At 34.6% G+C, this 17141-nt stretch overlaps 2 protein-coding genes across 2 annotated transcripts in view; one reads left to right on the forward strand and one right to left on the reverse strand.

The window, feature by feature from the left end:
* The window catches only part of PSMD1 (proteasome 26S subunit, non-ATPase 1), a 100809-nt gene that overhangs the window by 50458 nt on the left and 33210 nt on the right, over positions 1-17141 (reverse strand). The gene's annotated exons all lie outside the window — the stretch shown is intronic.
* Positions 1504-16331, forward strand: HTR2B (5-hydroxytryptamine receptor 2B). Its single transcript, XM_068543739.1, has 3 exons — positions 1504-2026; positions 10927-11127; positions 15442-16331. Exons 1-3 carry the CDS (start codon positions 1504-1506, stop codon positions 16329-16331), a joined length of 1614 nt encoding a protein of 537 aa, XP_068399840.1.

Below are 17141 nucleotides of genomic sequence, written 5' to 3' on the forward strand. Positions count from 1 at the left end.
ACAGAATTAAAGCTCTAGTATCTCTAGATTGTATCTTATTCTTTCTCAAATGGGAAAAACAGCCTAGGGTTAATCTAAAACAAAACTACCTTAAGCTAAAATGACAGAGTTTATTACAGTCCCCCCAATATTAAAGAGAGCTCTTAAGAATATAACTTGAATAAGGGTCATGAACTGGTTCAACATACTTAACTAGTGATTTTATGAATTATAATGAATGCTGCTACTCTGTAAAAATGAATGTATCAAAGATGAAATAACCTCCTTGGCACGCTTACAGCTATACAACACATTTGTTTCATTGCTTTCAAGCACCAGCGCTGGAGGCTCAGAATAAGTCAATGGGAGGAGGACTGCAGTCACAGCAGCAAGCAGGTCTACTGAGCAGATAAGATGACATGCTTGGGAGAGTAAAGAGCAAGCAAGAGGTAAGTATTTAACAAATAAATATAGAGTTGATCTAAAGAGTTTTCTTTTTTTCTTTCTTCACAAACTCTGCTACCATAATCTTTTATTTCTATTCAGTGGTTAAAAAAACCAAAATGAAAAATTTACAAATGTTAAAGGGGAGATTTTTAATGTGGGATTTGTAGATTTTATGAATAAATGATTTAATCTTCCTCTCAGCTTCCCCTCCTTCCCTCGGAAACTGGGAAGGTTAAGAAAAAAATTACTACTTAAAACCAAAAAAGAACTGGTTCAAATTTGGCATAAAGCAATAAACATAAAGTGATAAATTTGGAAAATATTTGTTGCAGAAACATGCTTTCTTTGAAAGATGAAATAAGTAAAAGCAATTATCTGGATTCTAGTAATACTTATTTTCTCCCCTTCTTTCAAACTAAAGGAGTTCTAAAATGTTTTACAAAAATGGCATTTATATCAGTATTAAAATAAACCTGCTCAGACAAAACCCAATTACAACAAATAAGGATTCCTAGCTGGTAAATCATTTACTTATACGTTAGGGGGGCTTGGAGTGTTTCTAGGTAGATGGCCAGCGTGTATGAAAAGTTCTATTCAGAACTATTTGGTGCTCTGATGTTTCTAATCTTCTGCACATATTCTAAAGTAAAGGTAAAAAGACATCCAAGGGTCAGAAACACCTAGGTTTTTATTATACCACTGAAAAAATTAATATATCTCGTTTCATTAATTGGAGCCTACCAGGCATACGTTTATGAGAACTGGCTGCATTGTCACAAATGCACAAGAGACCTATTGAGAAGGGAGGGGCTACTAATAAATTCAACTGTTTTTTTAAACTGGGTTTTGAAAATAAAGAAATAAAATAATGCAACTGGCATATTTTATATCTAGGGGGAACTCTCTGGCATTCAAATTCAAACTCGACTCCACCACTACAAGAAAAAAAAAAGGGAGAGAGAGAAACCAAAAATATAGTCTTTTTTTCACAGCTATCAGTTTCTTTCACTAAGCCTTCTGAAACCTGAACCTCTGCAGAATACTAAACACTCGGGCCTTACCTACAGACATGGACAAATGTATGTATGCTCTCATTTTATAGAACTTGAAATTCTTTTTTTAAGGAAGGAGTCAACTTTGGCCTTGAGTTTTTGGCATGGGTACAAAGGCTTAAAAACGCAGATGACCAGCTTAGCTACTGACCATGCTGACCACTGTCTGGAATTGGATCAAATGAAAGAAAAACAACGAATGGCTCTCTCTTACAGAATATTCGAACAACGCACAATTCCTGAGCACATTTTGCAGAGCTCATTTGACCACTTAATCTCTTCTAACTGGTCTGGATTACAGACAGAATCGATACCAGACGAAATGAAACAGATTGTTGAGGAACAGGGAAATAAGCTGCGCTGGGCAGCTCTTCTGATACTCATGGTGATAATACCCACAATTGGTGGAAACATCCTTGTTATTCTGGCTGTTGCACTGGAGAAAAAGTTACAGTATGCTACCAATTATTTCCTAATGTCCCTGGCAGTGGCTGATTTGCTGGTTGGATTATTTGTGATGCCGATTGCCCTCTTGACAATAATGTTTGGTAAGTATTTCACTTTGTTCCTGCCATCAAACCACCGAACTATGGTATACTATTAGAGAAATGGATACTCATTTAATCTTTAAATATGGACTTGGACTATTTAAAGGTACAGTGAGGAAACAGTCCCTCATTTTTCATCATTTTCTATGGCTGATAATCAGTTTTAAAGAGCAAAAAATAATTTCTTAGAAACAATTCCATTCCCTCCTCAGCCACCTAACAAAATCATTTAGAAAGTCATCCAAGTTAGCAATACTCATATATTCTGCATACATTACCTTAAAAGTATTGTGAAGAACAGACCTATACTTTACCCCATTACTAGTACTTTTTTTTTTCTTGATAAAGCAATATCTAGGACACTGCTGTGACAGTTAATGTGCTGGGTTAATTATTAATAATAAGGTCTTTGAATCACTAAATTCCAGTATAAATCTCTAAACCCCAATTTAAACTGGAATTGTTCTAAAAAGTCTTGTTGTATCTCTTTATAGTTTGTGTACTTAAGACTTAAACACAAGTCTTACACATGTGTCTTGTTAACAAAAAACTATGTTTGGTTGCTGAAGGAACGGTCTGGCTCAGAGCATCTCAAGAGATGATCTGTCTGTTTAATTTTTATGATTTCTGACCATTTGTGTCCTTGATATATGTTAGAAGAATCAGACCTCTAAGTTACTAAAATAAGGGATCAAAACCTGAGTTATTACAATAATTTAAAATATAATTAGAACTGAAATCTTAGTTATAATATCGATAAAAAAGATAACGATATTAAAATGATATAAGTAGTTTCCTATCCATGCATATCATCTCTAGTTAGAGAACTTGGGTAAACACAAATAATTCTGATGATGAATTATGAGGGCTCTGAAGAATCAGCATTAAGAGAATATTTAACTTATTTAATGCTTGACATTAATTGATATTCCATTCATTAACTGCTTAAGAAAAATGGTTATTTGTAGCAGACAGGGCTTCTTGGAATTGCTTATATGGTGAAGATAAAAATATTTCAGGTTATAGAAGTAAAATTTATTAACTAGAATATATATGAGAAGGTGAAGAAAAACTGCCATTCCAACTATTGTATTCAGGTTGAAATGTTACATTTTTATAAGTAAGTACAGAAAGATATCTAAAATTAAGTACTTGATCCCCCATATATAATCAGATGGTGACGGGCTAAAACTTCCCATTCTAAATCAGCACTTACCCAGGCTTTAAATTCTGTGGCAGGACATGCAGTAATGAATAAGGTTTTCTGCTTTAAAGACTCTCTAATCATTAATATTGCCTGTCTGTACCCCTCCCTTTTACAAATTTGCAACCTTTTGAATAATCTAGTGCTACACATAACCATGGAAAATAATTAAGAAATCTTACTCTAAAGGAGAACCTAAACAATCTTAATTCTGAATAAAGTTTAAAAGAAATAAATGAGGATTATGCAGGAACATTTATGCATATATGGTAAAGACTGTATAGGCGTTGATTCAAACTCTTATCTCCATGCACACAATAGTTTAATGTGTCAAATCACTCTTTAAATTGTGCTTTGCTAGGTGTACAAAAAATGTTAAAATGCTCGTCTCATACTACCACAAAATTTAATTGATGTTATGTTGAATAAATGAGATTGAAGTGAATTTTAACTTTAAAATCCATGAGTCCGTCAAACATCTATTAGTCTTTGCAAAATACTGTGGTAGATACTTAAATCAACAGCTAAACAGTTAAGGAATCTTAAAAGGCAAAGTTTCATGGCATTAAAGTAAGCTGACAAACAAAACACAAAAGCAGACAACAGTGATAATCCCATGTATTCCACAGGAAAACAGTAGGTATATAGCAGCTGAAAACTAAGTTTATATTTAAATATTTGGGGCCCAAGATATTCTTAGCTATAAGAGTCAGCAGAAAATCCAACATATTTTAACATAAAATATGTAGAATGTCTTCCTATCTATGTCTGAAATAATTATTACATTTTTAACCTCATTTCCTTCTTTCAAATGTAAATTTTTAATTACAAAATAAACTCTTTCATAGACTGAAACACTTCTACTATCAGTAATTAAGCTATATAGAAAGGTTAGCAGATTTTTAAAAATAAACTAACCTGGGAACTTAACCACTATTTAAAATGTTACTGCATTAATTCATTATTGAAACCATTATTCTACTTCTATGAGAAAATGTATGAGAAAATGCATGTTGCCCTCTAGAAAGCTTCAAAAGGATGCATTCATAAATTGGGAACTGCACATATTATAAATGGGGACCTGACTTCAAATACTAAGATTTTTTGATAGCTTTTCATGTGTTAACAAATACTAAGACTTTCTAAATTAATGCATTTATAAGAATTTCTGTAATCTTAAAATGCAGGAGTAGATTTTGTGTATTTTTCTCTCATTATAGGGATAATCTTCAGAACTTCTGAAGTCTGTACAAACAAAAGTGTCCCTGGCTCTGTAAACATAAACAAACTAATTACCACTATGAATGACATGTTATTTTAGTTATCTCAGGGAAATTCAATGAAAGTAACACTGAAACTTTATATTCTAATAAAATGTAGTTTTTTTAAAAAAAGGAGAGCACTGAAAATTTTAAAGTGGCTTTTACACTGAGAAGCATTTTATTCAACCAATAATTTGTATAATATTTGATTATATATTATTTGAATTTCTATTTTTCCAAGATTATTATGACTGGCAGGCATAACATGGTCTTTCAAATAAATTGTGCTACATCAACTTTTCTGTCACTTCTTCCTCCTTGGGAGCATTGGACTTAACCTTTACTTTCCAGTTTTTTACTGTCTTGTCTATAATTCTTAAAAATCATGATCACAAATTAGTAGCTTATACCATAAGGCTTGAAGTTGCCTAGGTTAGAAATACTTGAGTAGGACGCAAAGGAAAACAGAACATCATATGCCAATATAAAAAAGACAGATTATTCACAGTTTAAGAACGTCTCTGAACTTTGCCTTCTCTCATGAAATAAACGATTAAAAATGTAAAGGGAGAAAATACAGTATTTGGTCATTCATTGGTCATTACTGGCTTATTTACAAGTTTTAATCCATGTCTCACGATCTGTAAGTTGAAACAGTGTCTGTGGTACAGTTGAAAGAGGGTATATAAAATGGCTGGAAGATGGGGGTTTGAAGCAAGATACCCTAGGCTTTGAATCCTGGTTCTCTTGTATTGGCTTAGGCAAGTCACTTAACAACATATCAGAGTTCAATCACCTTGTCTGTAAAATGGTTATGCTACATCTTCCATTGCCAATATCTTGTGAAATTGTCAAGTAGGTCCCAGCACGTTTTAGGCACTAATAATTGGCAACTATCAGTACAACATGCAAAGGGTTTATATACTTAAATATAAGATTTAGTTTGGATGTGAGTTTCACCAGAGATGAGATAAATGTATAGCAGTAAAAGAAAAAGAATCAGTTATTCGTTTATGCAGTGAAATGCTGCTCTACCTAATTCTTAAATGAGGGAGCAAAGCAATTAAAGGCACCTCTTCTTGGAAGGTGGAAATTTTAAAAAACCAAGGAAAAATTTTCATAAGTATTAAATCACTCAAAATGCTTAAAACACTATATTAGACATCTAACCCCAGGATACCTCATATGCTTAAATGTAATGAAAAAAGAAGAATAACGAATACAAAGCAGAAGCTTCGTAATAAAAATTTAAGCACCGATCTAGGTCTGTCTTTTCCAGAAGATAAATATATAGAAACATAAGAATTTCTGAGATTAAAAAAACCGTGTACTTGAAAACTATGTCCTTTTTGGACATTAGAGCCATTTAGGATTTGTCCTGCTCCAATACATTCATGAACTATTTACCTCAATGAACATAGTCCTCTTGGAATGGCTTTAAAAATAGTCTTTAAATCCTCAAAAGGGAAATCTTTTATGTGCCAGATTCAGAGATTAATGTCAATTACTTTCCAAACTAATGACATAACTCAGCTTTCCAAACTAAAAACTTACCCAAAGGATAAGCAGGTTTCAGACGAAAATTAGTTTACCTCATCAAGAAATGGAGTTTATGGTTTAAAAATTCAGGTTTTTATACCAGTTAGAAAGAAAGCCAAACAAACAAACAACCCAAAACAAAAAAACAAAAAACAAACAAAAAGGCATGGCAATGTCTGGCAGTGCACATCGGTTACCTATGCTTCTTTGCCACATATATAACATAGTTAAAATTCAACTTTAGTAAAAGGCATACTTTCATGACACATTTACTTAAAAGTTGAACAGTTAACCATGTTCTCATGCCCTTTTTTTGAAGTACAGTTTTAAGTTTAATTGGATGCACGCACTCTTGCTACAGCAGGCAGGAAGACAAACATACCAGGTTTTATACTGATGATACGGCTCACTGTTTCTAAGTGGGAGTGTTTTAATGGTTGGGCTAGTTGGCTAGTTTCTGTCAAACAATAAGAGTAATAAGAACTAACATTTATTGAGTGCTTTCTCTATGCCAGATATTGTTTTAAACACTTTACGTGTGTTACTGCATTTAATCCTCAAAGCAACTCTATAAAACCAGTATTATTATTATCATCCTCATTTTACAAGGGAGGACATAGGAATAAGTAAGTGGCAGAGATAAAATTTGAACCTAAGAGAACTGATTCTAGAATCCACACTCTTAACCTCTGTTACTCTGCTTTCTCAAATGAAATGAGAAATCATATCAACCAAAACTATAATATTTGGCAAAGACAACATTTATATCTTAAATAACTCGATCTAACAGGAGGACCATAGAATTTTCTCTAGGGACAAGGCAGAACCCAATATTTTTTTAAGGTTATATTTCATATTACATGAAACAGAATACGTGGGTCTTAACCAATACTTGCATGAATCCTTGAAATGATTGCCAGACATCTTTTCTGAGGAAGATATTAGACATAGGTCTAAAAAGTTACTGAACCTTCCTTGGGAGACAAATAGCAACGTATGTAACTGAACGGCAATTCTACCACCCCTTATGTATGATGGTACTTACAGCATACAAGTCTTCATTTTAAACAAGATATTTGTGCTACTAATATTTTTAGATAAATAACAAACTGTCCATGATCCAAGACTCATCTAAGACTTTTTTGCTCCTATAATTATCAATTTGTAATTATTTTAGGCACTCAAAGAAATGCCATTATTCAAACCTTATTGGAAGTAAATTCCTCTTTGAGTTTAATGAAGTGGATAGGGCAATGAGGTGGGAAATGGGATTTGTTTTTCAGAGAAATTTTGTGTGCTTTCTTTTTGTGGGACAACAAATACTATATAATTTAAATGTCTTCCCCTTTCTGTATTAGCTTTTATTAAAAAAAGTCTAATTTAGAGCCCCAGCAGTAATTAATTTAGTTTAAGTACCTGATAACTTATTTCCCTTAGATTCTTTCTTTTTATGTTCCATTTAAAATAATACGTTACATACTTATGGAAATAAGTTAGACATAATACATTATAACAAATAAATGAAATTATAAATCCTTAAAACAAATTAAAACTCCTAATAAAAATAACATATAAGTTTTTGAATAGCTAACCTATCTCACCATACCAAGTTAACCTTTTTCAGTTACTCTGAATAGTAAAAAACTTTTCTGACCTTGAGCCTATCAAATTAATACTATTTAGAATGAAAATATCTCGACTAGAGAAAGTCCTTTTATAAACTGAGAATGTCTAGAAATGTTTTTAACTTGTATAAATTATTGTATTACGTGATTTCTACTTAGGCAATTATTTTAGCTTTGTATAAAAGATTTCTATTTAATGCAGTCATCTGTTACTTTTATATTAGTTTCATAAAAACAGTCTATTCACTAGTATTTCATGAAACTTGGAATCATAAAGGTTAATCAAGAAGATCCATCACTCAATTCTAAACCTCAGTCTCTTTCTTTAAGAAATTGCTCTATCACGTTTCAACATCTCTACTGTTATCAATTAAGAAAGCACTCAAGTAATAAAGTTTTAATGATCTGCATTAATTTTAATATCCACTATCCACTTTCTGTTCCAAAATTGGAGTTTATAAAATAAATTCATTATGTTGGAAAAGGAGGCTAACAAGGTTTCACAGGCTTAACTAAAACCAGCACTGAAGAGCTTTCCCTCTTAGCTCACAACTAGAAGTATGTGGGTCAGGCAGTTCAATTCCAAAGCCATGTACTTTTCATATGAGAATGCTATTGTGGCTTCCTACTCACGGCTACTAGATTTATGACTAGAATTTTCCAGACCTTAATTAAAAAAAATATAATCCGTAATTAGAATAGCTAAATAGGCAAGTTCAAATTTATTAGCAACCCACTTTAAAAGATGATGGAGAGCATGCATTTAAAAAAAGGAAGCCTAAGATATAAGACATTAATTATCTGCCTTTTAAAATCCTTAACTATGATTAACATCTCTGGTCGTAGCTCTAGGCTTGACTATTTTTCTACTTCCTACTCAGTTCTAAATCTGGACTTCAGGATAGTTTAAGATGAAGCCTCACTTCAAGCAGCTTCCACTGCAAAACTATCTGTCATATATGACTCTTCCCACTCTAGACCATAAGTTTGCTTAAGCTCAGGTCAAAGAGTACATTGTTGCCTTTGTTCAAGGTCCTTTTACACTAGTTAACAGGAAAACTGAACACTACGGCTAAGAGGGAGAAAGTCTGATTAGATTCATTCTAAACCCAAGTTTCTCTGCCATACTTTATTTCTTTGTTTATTTTGAGCGGTCTTCCATAAGTTCGTTTCTATGAGGAATTCTGAGTGCCTATCCTACGCCAGCAAACTCAATACACAACCTTTTCAAGAAAGCAGTGCTTCTCAAACGCTAATCTGCATACAGATCACCTGGGTATTTCCTTCAACTGCAGTATGATTCAGTACCTAAGGGATGAGGCCCAAGAGCCTGCAGTTCTAACTAGTTCCTAGGTGATGCTGATCCTTGCTGATCTGACGAGCACACCTTGAGCAGCAAGGTCCTAAAGAACACTTTCAATTAACATTTAAATTTTGATAAATAAATGCTCCCTCTCATATTCAAAGACTTAATTGTACCAGAATTTACTCATCTGCAAAATCAATGATATAATCTCTAAGGTCTCTTCCAGCTCAATGACTATAATTTATCATCTCTGTCCCTTATCCCCAACCCCAATTCAGTGAAGCAGGAAGAGTCTGATTAAAGTAACTTACTTAAAAGTATGAATTACTCCTTCCACCTAATGCTTTAAATCCTTTTTAAAGAATCTGCTGAACATGGAACCAAGTACCAAGGAATCATTTATCCTTTTTCAATAAAAAATTCATACTGATTTTGTTTTAAAAAGAAATATTTTAATATTCCTATTAAGAATGCCACATACCAACTCTGGAAACAGAAGGCACCAAAAGGTGCGTTTGTCAGCCTTGCTACCTACCTTTTTTTGTGAAGTATCCAAATATTTTTCACTGAGATCCTACTTGAGTCTTGAAAAAGACATATTCAAGTCTATCTAAAACCTCTTTCCCTAAATTATGGTCTTTTTTTGGTCTGGGATACTAACCTTTCTCCACTCCCCCCAGGCTTCCTGAATTTAAACAGTTTACAACTAAAGGGTCTCTTGGTGCTCTGAAATCCTGAGATAGTTATCTTGGTTCCCCCTTCAATTATCTCAATCATTTTATACCTGTCAAAGTCAGATATACTCGCAAAAACCAGGAAAAGAAAAGTAGTTCACATGTCAGTGGACATACAATTAAACCATAAAAAGGGTTTATATAATCTCATATGTATGACATTTGTTCTATACAGGAGGAATTTGCTTTTATAGCAAGTTCTAAAATCTGTGTGTGTTTGTAAAATGGATTCTAACTGAAATACTCTAGGACAAACGCTATAATAAATTTTAGTTGTTTTAAGACTGCAAAATTTAGTAGTGAGTATATGTATAATGCATGGTGTATCACATTCATATATGTATGAATACTCGTCTAAGTAAATTTATTGGAAAACTATCATACCCCAAACCTGAAATTTTTTAAAAAGTTAATATTTCTAAAGTGTTTCAGACTGTATGAGGTATAGAATAAATGCTTTTTAAATAAGAATTTGTTAAATAAAGTACTATGCTTAATAATGAGATTTTCTTTTTAAACCAAAGTCTGTACTGCTTATTACATCTCCTTGTTTGGAGTGAAGGATGGACTATATTGGAAGGGTAACAACCCACTTTTCTTTGGAATCATCTGAAGCCATTCCTTTTGCAAACTTTATTTAAGAACTATTTCTGTCAAAAGGAAAACTCAAGTCATTCCACTTAATTATATCACCAAATTAGAGTTTGCTATAAACAAGGATCATACTGCTAGTTAATGCTAGAAGTGAGCCAAAATCCCAGGCCTCACTGAGACTGCCATGCTAATATTCTTTTTGCCACATTATATTGCTTCCTCTATTTGGTAAATGTTTTTTAAAAAAAAAAAAATACAATAGCAGCTTAAAAATAAATTTTATCTGAATAGTAAGGTTAAGTTCCAGTTGCAACACTGTATACATTTTTAAAAGATCACAAAAGGAATACACAAAAGAGCAAAGGTCAAAATAATGCTAAAAATGCTAAACTGATTTAGGAAAAGAGCTGTAATTATTATACAAAACAGAAAATGTATTTAAAGGGTACCATCTACAGAAATGTATTTAATATTACTGACTCCATTATCTGAAGTCAAACATTACCTTGCAGCTTAAGTCATAAAATTTCAGATGAATACAGAAAAAGGTTAAAAAATATGTATCACTTAAAAAAGAAACTGCAGATTAAAGGTTGCCATTTTGAGAATATGCTTTTTTGTTTTTCTTTCTTTCAGAGGCTATGTGGCCCCTCCCACTCGTTCTATGCCCTGCCTGGTTATTTCTTGACGTTCTTTTTTCTACTGCATCCATCATGCATCTTTGCGCCATTTCAGTGGATCGTTACATAGCCATCAAAAAGCCAATCCAGGCCAATCAATATAACTCACCAGCTACAGCATTCATCAAGATTACAGTGGTGTGGTTAATTTCAATAGGTATGTGGGGAATGTCAGGGTGTGTGGTGGTGTATATAGCCTTTGGTTCCATTTGGCTAGGAGATTACCAGGCCTGGTAGACACTGTTACACCAATACAAGCTCCTCATACCATTACATTCATCATATAGCTTCTAAAGCACACTATCAGCAAAAAGTGTGAAAAAGCAGAAAAGTTCAAGGCTTGATTTTGACATGCAGGAAGACTAAGTCTGAAAACAGTTTTCATATTTGTCAACCGATCATTAAGGTCTGGGTAGCATGCAGAATCTTGAAATTTTACTAAAGTAACAACAATTTTTAAAAAAATGAAATGCATCTTAAATCACACCTAAGAAGATAAATAGGAAAAGAGGAAACAAAAACAAAAACAAAAAGAAACCAAACTTTTTGTATGCAGGTATCGAAGTTCATATATTCACCTTGGAAACCAATATGTACGCAGACTAAAGGCATTACTGTCTGTTTAAGTGTTTTGAACATGCTTAATTACAAGTTTTAAGAGAGATACAAATGATGTTCAGAAATAATTTTTGGGAGAAATCATATTTCTTCTGAACTGTTTTATGCCCCTGTGCCCATGTTTAATACTCAAAGATAGCTGCTATATTAGAGTATCTTAGCATGAAGTACAGCATAAATGATAACTCAAATCTTTTAAATAAGTTAGTATCAGAAAAACAAACAGATTCACAACGGTTACTATGATCATTAACAGTTTGCCAGCAGATTCACTTTCTCCTAATAAGGAAAAATTCAAAGAGGAAAAAAAATCAAGAGAGACCTGAAAATGCTAAAAGGAAGAAAGAAAAAGATGTAACTTCTCTCCCTAATCAGAAAAAAGAACACTGGGGGAAAAAAACAAGAAAGCGAGACATTGAAAATGACCTTTATATTCCTGGAATAAAGATACGAAGGCCAACCCTCTTTTGAAAAGTTTGGAGGTAAAAGTAAGGACTGTTACTAGTCTGGCTTGGGAAGAAATTAGGGTCAAGGAAAACTCTATTCAGAATGGAGATATCTGCAAGCAGAGAGAAAAGGTTAGCTTTGGGGACAGAGGCTGATGGATAGAAGAGGCCCCTAAAAAAGAAGCTACGGAAAGGGCATGGATGGGTGACAACTGCCAAAATTTAGAGTGGAGAGAAGGAAAACTAAAGTAGTTCATGTCAAACAACCTACACCTTTTTGGTAAGCTCAGTGTGATAAGGGAGAAGGAAAGGGAAACAGTGTGTGTTGGGGTAGGGTGGAGGCAGGGGGTGGGCGGGGGGAGAGAATAGGGCAAAGGTAGAGGGAAAATAGGAGAAATGGCTCCTTAAGAGAATTAAAGCATTGAAACTGAAATTTAATCAAGCCAATAAACAGCCTGTTGGTACCTCAATCAAGGCTGGATAATCAAATTTATAGAGTACCTATGATATGTTAGGTACTAAGAATACAAAGATAAATAAGAAAAAGAATCTTTGCATTCAGGAAGATGGACTAATACTAAGTGATAAGTATACAGGACGAAAAGAATAAAAAGATGACCCCAAATTTACAGCTTAGAAGAACCTTACAAATCTACTTTTTCCTTTTACAGATGAGAAAAGAAACCTAAAGGTTTTAAACAGTTGGCTTAAAGACTTAACAGCTTTTTAGCACAAAGGCCAAGATCAATGCCATTTTCATTTCATCACACTTTGTGTTGCAGAACCGATGACAATTTGGTGACTTTGTAAAAGAAAAGGCAAATAATGAGGTTAGTTTAGTTTTTAAATTCTGCAAAGTGCTAAAAAAAAAAAAAAGAGCTCACTTTCTTCTTCTGGATTTAGTTATCCTAGGTAACATCTGACAACAGTAAGGCGAAAGGAGAATAAGAGGGTAAGGTATAAAAAATACTAGTGAAAACTTAACTGTCATTGACCAACAAGCTGGTTGGGAAGGTAACCTGAGCCTTGATGGGAGTTAATGGAATGTGAAAAAAGAGAAGGACGGATGCACTAGATGTCAAGATAACTGTAAAGAGAAGTAATGAAGAGTAGCAGGACAAGAAAGGGAAATATCAGAGTTCATGATTTTAGATATGGGCCAGTTTTGTTTTTTTTTAATTTATTTATTTTTGGCTGTGTTGGGTCTTTGTTGCTGTGCATGGGCTTTCTCTAGTTGCGGCGAGCAGGGGCTGCTCTTCGTTGTGGTGTGCAGACTTCTCATGCGGTGGCTTCTCTTGTTGCGGAGCATCTAGGCACACGAGCTTCAGTAGTTGTGGCACGTGGGCTCAGTAGTTGTGGTGTACGGGCTTAGTTGCTTCACGGCATGTGGAATCTTCCTGGATCAGGGCTCGAACCCGTGTCCCCCGCACTGGCAGGCAGATTCTTAACCACTGTGCCACTAGGGAAGTCCCTATGGGGTAGTTTTAAGTGGACTTATGGATCGATGGCTTCAGGAGTGCATTGGAGTTGAAGAGTTCAAGAAATATAAAATTAGGTGTTAGAAGAGTAATAAATGGGATGGAGTCATGGAAGATGATAGCAAGGTTAACAGTGGATAGAAAACTATAGCAAGGGGCTGAAACCATTAAGGAAGACAGACATATATCCTGGAGGTTGGTAGATGATCTGGATGGAGAATAGAGTGGTATAAGTAGCTTAAATAGACTTTAAAAGGGAAGTGCTTTGGGGTGGGGAAAGAACAGTGTAATGATTACCTGGAAGTAACAGGGTAGAGGAGGGGCCAGCCAAGTTTTTCTATAAAGGGCAAGACAGTAAATATTTTGGTCTTACAGATGCTATATGGTTCTGTCAGAACTACTCAACTCTGCAGCAGTAGAACAAAAGCAGCCATATATAATACATTAACAAATGGGTATGGCTGTGTTCCAATAAAGTTTTATTTACAAAAACAGAAGGCAGGCCAGATTTGGCCCTTGGGCTATAGTTTGCGGACCCCTAGTGTAGAAAAGAAAGTACACAGAATCCTCTTTCTGGTGTTATACCTGAGGAAAAGTAGAAAAAGCAGTGGCCTCCATTAGAAAGGGTTTGAGGAATATATTCTTGTCAAGGTCTCTTTGCTACCATAAAAAGGCTATGCAGATGACAGGAGTACTTTTAGATTCATAAAAGTGAATTCTTTCATGATACTTCCTAGAGGTGTCTAAAGATCAATTAATTCAGACTTATTTTAAAGTATTTGCTGTTTCAAAGGGAAAGGATTAGGGTTAACCCTTGTGTTGTCTTGCTAATAACCTACTTCACTAATAAGCAAGGTCATATTTAAATACCTACTTCGCGGTATTTAAAGTATAATAAAATTAGCATTAGGTACATTTCTTTCATTTTTATTAGAGGAACCTTCAATCTTGAAAATAAATTTCATGGCTTCCCTGGTGGCGCAGTGATTAAGAATCCGCCTGTCAATACAGGGGACACGGGTTCGAGCCCTGGTCCGGGAAGATCCCACATGCCACGGAGCAAATAAGCCCGTGCGCCACAACTACTGAGCCTGCGCTCTAGAACCCGCAAGCCACAACTACTGGGCCCACGTGCTACAACTACTGAAGCTCGCGTGCTTAGAGCCCATGCTCTGCAACAAGAGAAACCACCGCAATGAGAAGCCCGCGCACCACAATGAAGAATAGCCCCTGCTCACTGAAACTAGAGAAAGCCCGCGTGCAGCAACAAAGACCCAACACAGCCAAAAATAAATATATAAATAAATTTAAAAATCAAGTAAATTTCATGATCCACTCGCTCTCAAATTTTTAAGCAGCATTTGAAAAAAAACAATGAACCCTTAGTTTTCCCTAAGAAGTCAGAAAGAAAAGGTTAAAAGACATTCACAAATATCAAAAGATAAAACTGCCTGTTAAATGAAACTGTGTAACCTCAAAGATTATAAAATAGGTATCTACTCAGAATTAAGATATTGCATGAATGTATTCTTAAGTCTCTTTAGCTCAACTACACTGGATATTAAGATAAAAGCAGCTTCTCTTCTGAATTCTTTTCCTTAACTTGGGATAGATCAACAAACAAAAATAGATAATGAGAAATGGAGAATAAATGAAGACATTCTCTACTATTTCATGTATACACTATGGTTTTAGGGAAGCTTTAATTATAAAACTGAAACCAATCTCTTTAAAAACAGCAGGTTTGCTTACTTAGGTTCTATTTGTCAAATCTTCCATTGATTTATTTCTTGACAGATTCTGCATTGTGGGTACCAGGAATTATAATACACTAATAGGGTAAAGTCAGTAAGATAAACTTTAAAAGGACCTAATCTAAGAGTCAAAGGTCATAAAGTAACTCAATTTATCTTGTTTCTTCTTCCTTAGGCATTGCCGTTCCAGTCCCTATTAAAGGTATAGACACTGATGTGGGTAACCCCAACAACATCACTTGTGGGCTGACAAAGGATCGTTTTGGCAATTTCATGCTCTTTGGCTCATTGGCGTCCTTCTTTACACCTCTGGCGATCATGATTGTCACCTACTTTCTCACTATCCATGCTTTACAGAAGAAAGCTTACTTGGTCAAAAACAAGCCACCTCAACGCCTAATGTGGTTGACTGTGTCCACAGTTTTCCAGAGGGATGAAACACCTTGCTCATCACCAGAAAAAGTGGCAATGCTGGATGGTTCTCACAAGGACAAAACCCTGCCCAATGCAAGTGATGACATACTTATGCGAAGAACGTCCACAGTAGGAAAAAAGTCAGTGCAGACCATTTCCAATGAACAAAGAGCCTCAAAGGTTCTAGGGATTGTGTTTTTCCTCTTTTTGCTTATGTGGTGCCCCTTTTTTATTACAAATATAACTTTAGCTTTATGTGATTCCTGCAACCAGACTACTCTCAAAATGCTCCTGGAGATATTTGTGTGGATAGGCTATGTTTCCTCAGGGGTGAATCCTCTGGTCTACACCCTCTTCAACAAGACATTTCGGGATGCATTTGGCCGGTACATCACCTGCAATTACCGGGCCACAAAATCAGTAAAAACTCTCAGAAAATGCTCCGGTAATGTGTACTTCCAGAATCCAATGGCAGAGAACTCTAAATTTTTTATGAAACATAGAATGCGAAATGGCATTAATCCTGCCATGTACCAGAGCCCAGTGAGGCTCCGAAGTTCAACCATTCAGTCTTCATCAATCATTTTACTAGATACACTTCTCACTGAAAATGAAGGTGACAAAACTGAAGAGCAAATCAGTTATGTATAGAGTAATGGCACAGTTTTTATGTAACTAATATAATGATGAGTAAGATAAAGAAGATATAAATATACCAAGGATTACATAAAGAAGAACTTTATATCATGTATCAAAAATCATCTCTTTAAATTAAGAATTATGTATTAAGATTATCCAATTTTCTTTATTTGGGCAAAATTATTCTAACAAAAAAAATCATTTTTGTATAGTTGCAAATTAAAACAATCCAGCACACTAGTTAAATGTTAAGATAGTCAAATGAAATAAAATTAAATAAATCAATAAACTTCTGGCTTACAAAAAAACGTCACCATAAGAATTTATTTAGTTCCTAATTGTATGCAAAGCTACGCTAAGAATGAAATAAACAAAACAAGTATTAACCTTGTCTTCAAGGCGTTAAAGACATAAGGCATAACACAGAACAACAGTGATAGGAACAGAGGACTAAAAATAAGTGCATAAAATAATGATCACATCTGAAGGTAAGCTGAGATTGCCATTCATAATCTGGCTTAGTTAAATGTAGTCACAATTTTGCACTGATCAGGAAACTGTCTTGATGGAAGGGGTAGGGAGAGTAGTTGGATATCACACAAAGTGACACGGTCTTAGAACTAGAGCTGTTTGTTAGATGGCTCACACCAGGCATCTACTCAGCAGAGGTGGGTCTACCGGAGGAGGAGAAAGCAAATGAAACGAGTCTTGCGTACCTAAACCTCATTATGTTTCTCAAAGAGCCTGTGCATTGTTTCTCAAAGAGCATGCAATAAGGCATGGGACTTTATTAATCCAGGAACCTAAATTTTAATAATCTTA

The sequence above is a fragment of the Eschrichtius robustus genome, chromosome 5 (assembly GCF_028021215.1).
Source record: "Eschrichtius robustus isolate mEscRob2 chromosome 5, mEscRob2.pri, whole genome shotgun sequence".
NCBI lineage: Eukaryota > Metazoa > Chordata > Mammalia > Artiodactyla > Eschrichtiidae > Eschrichtius > Eschrichtius robustus.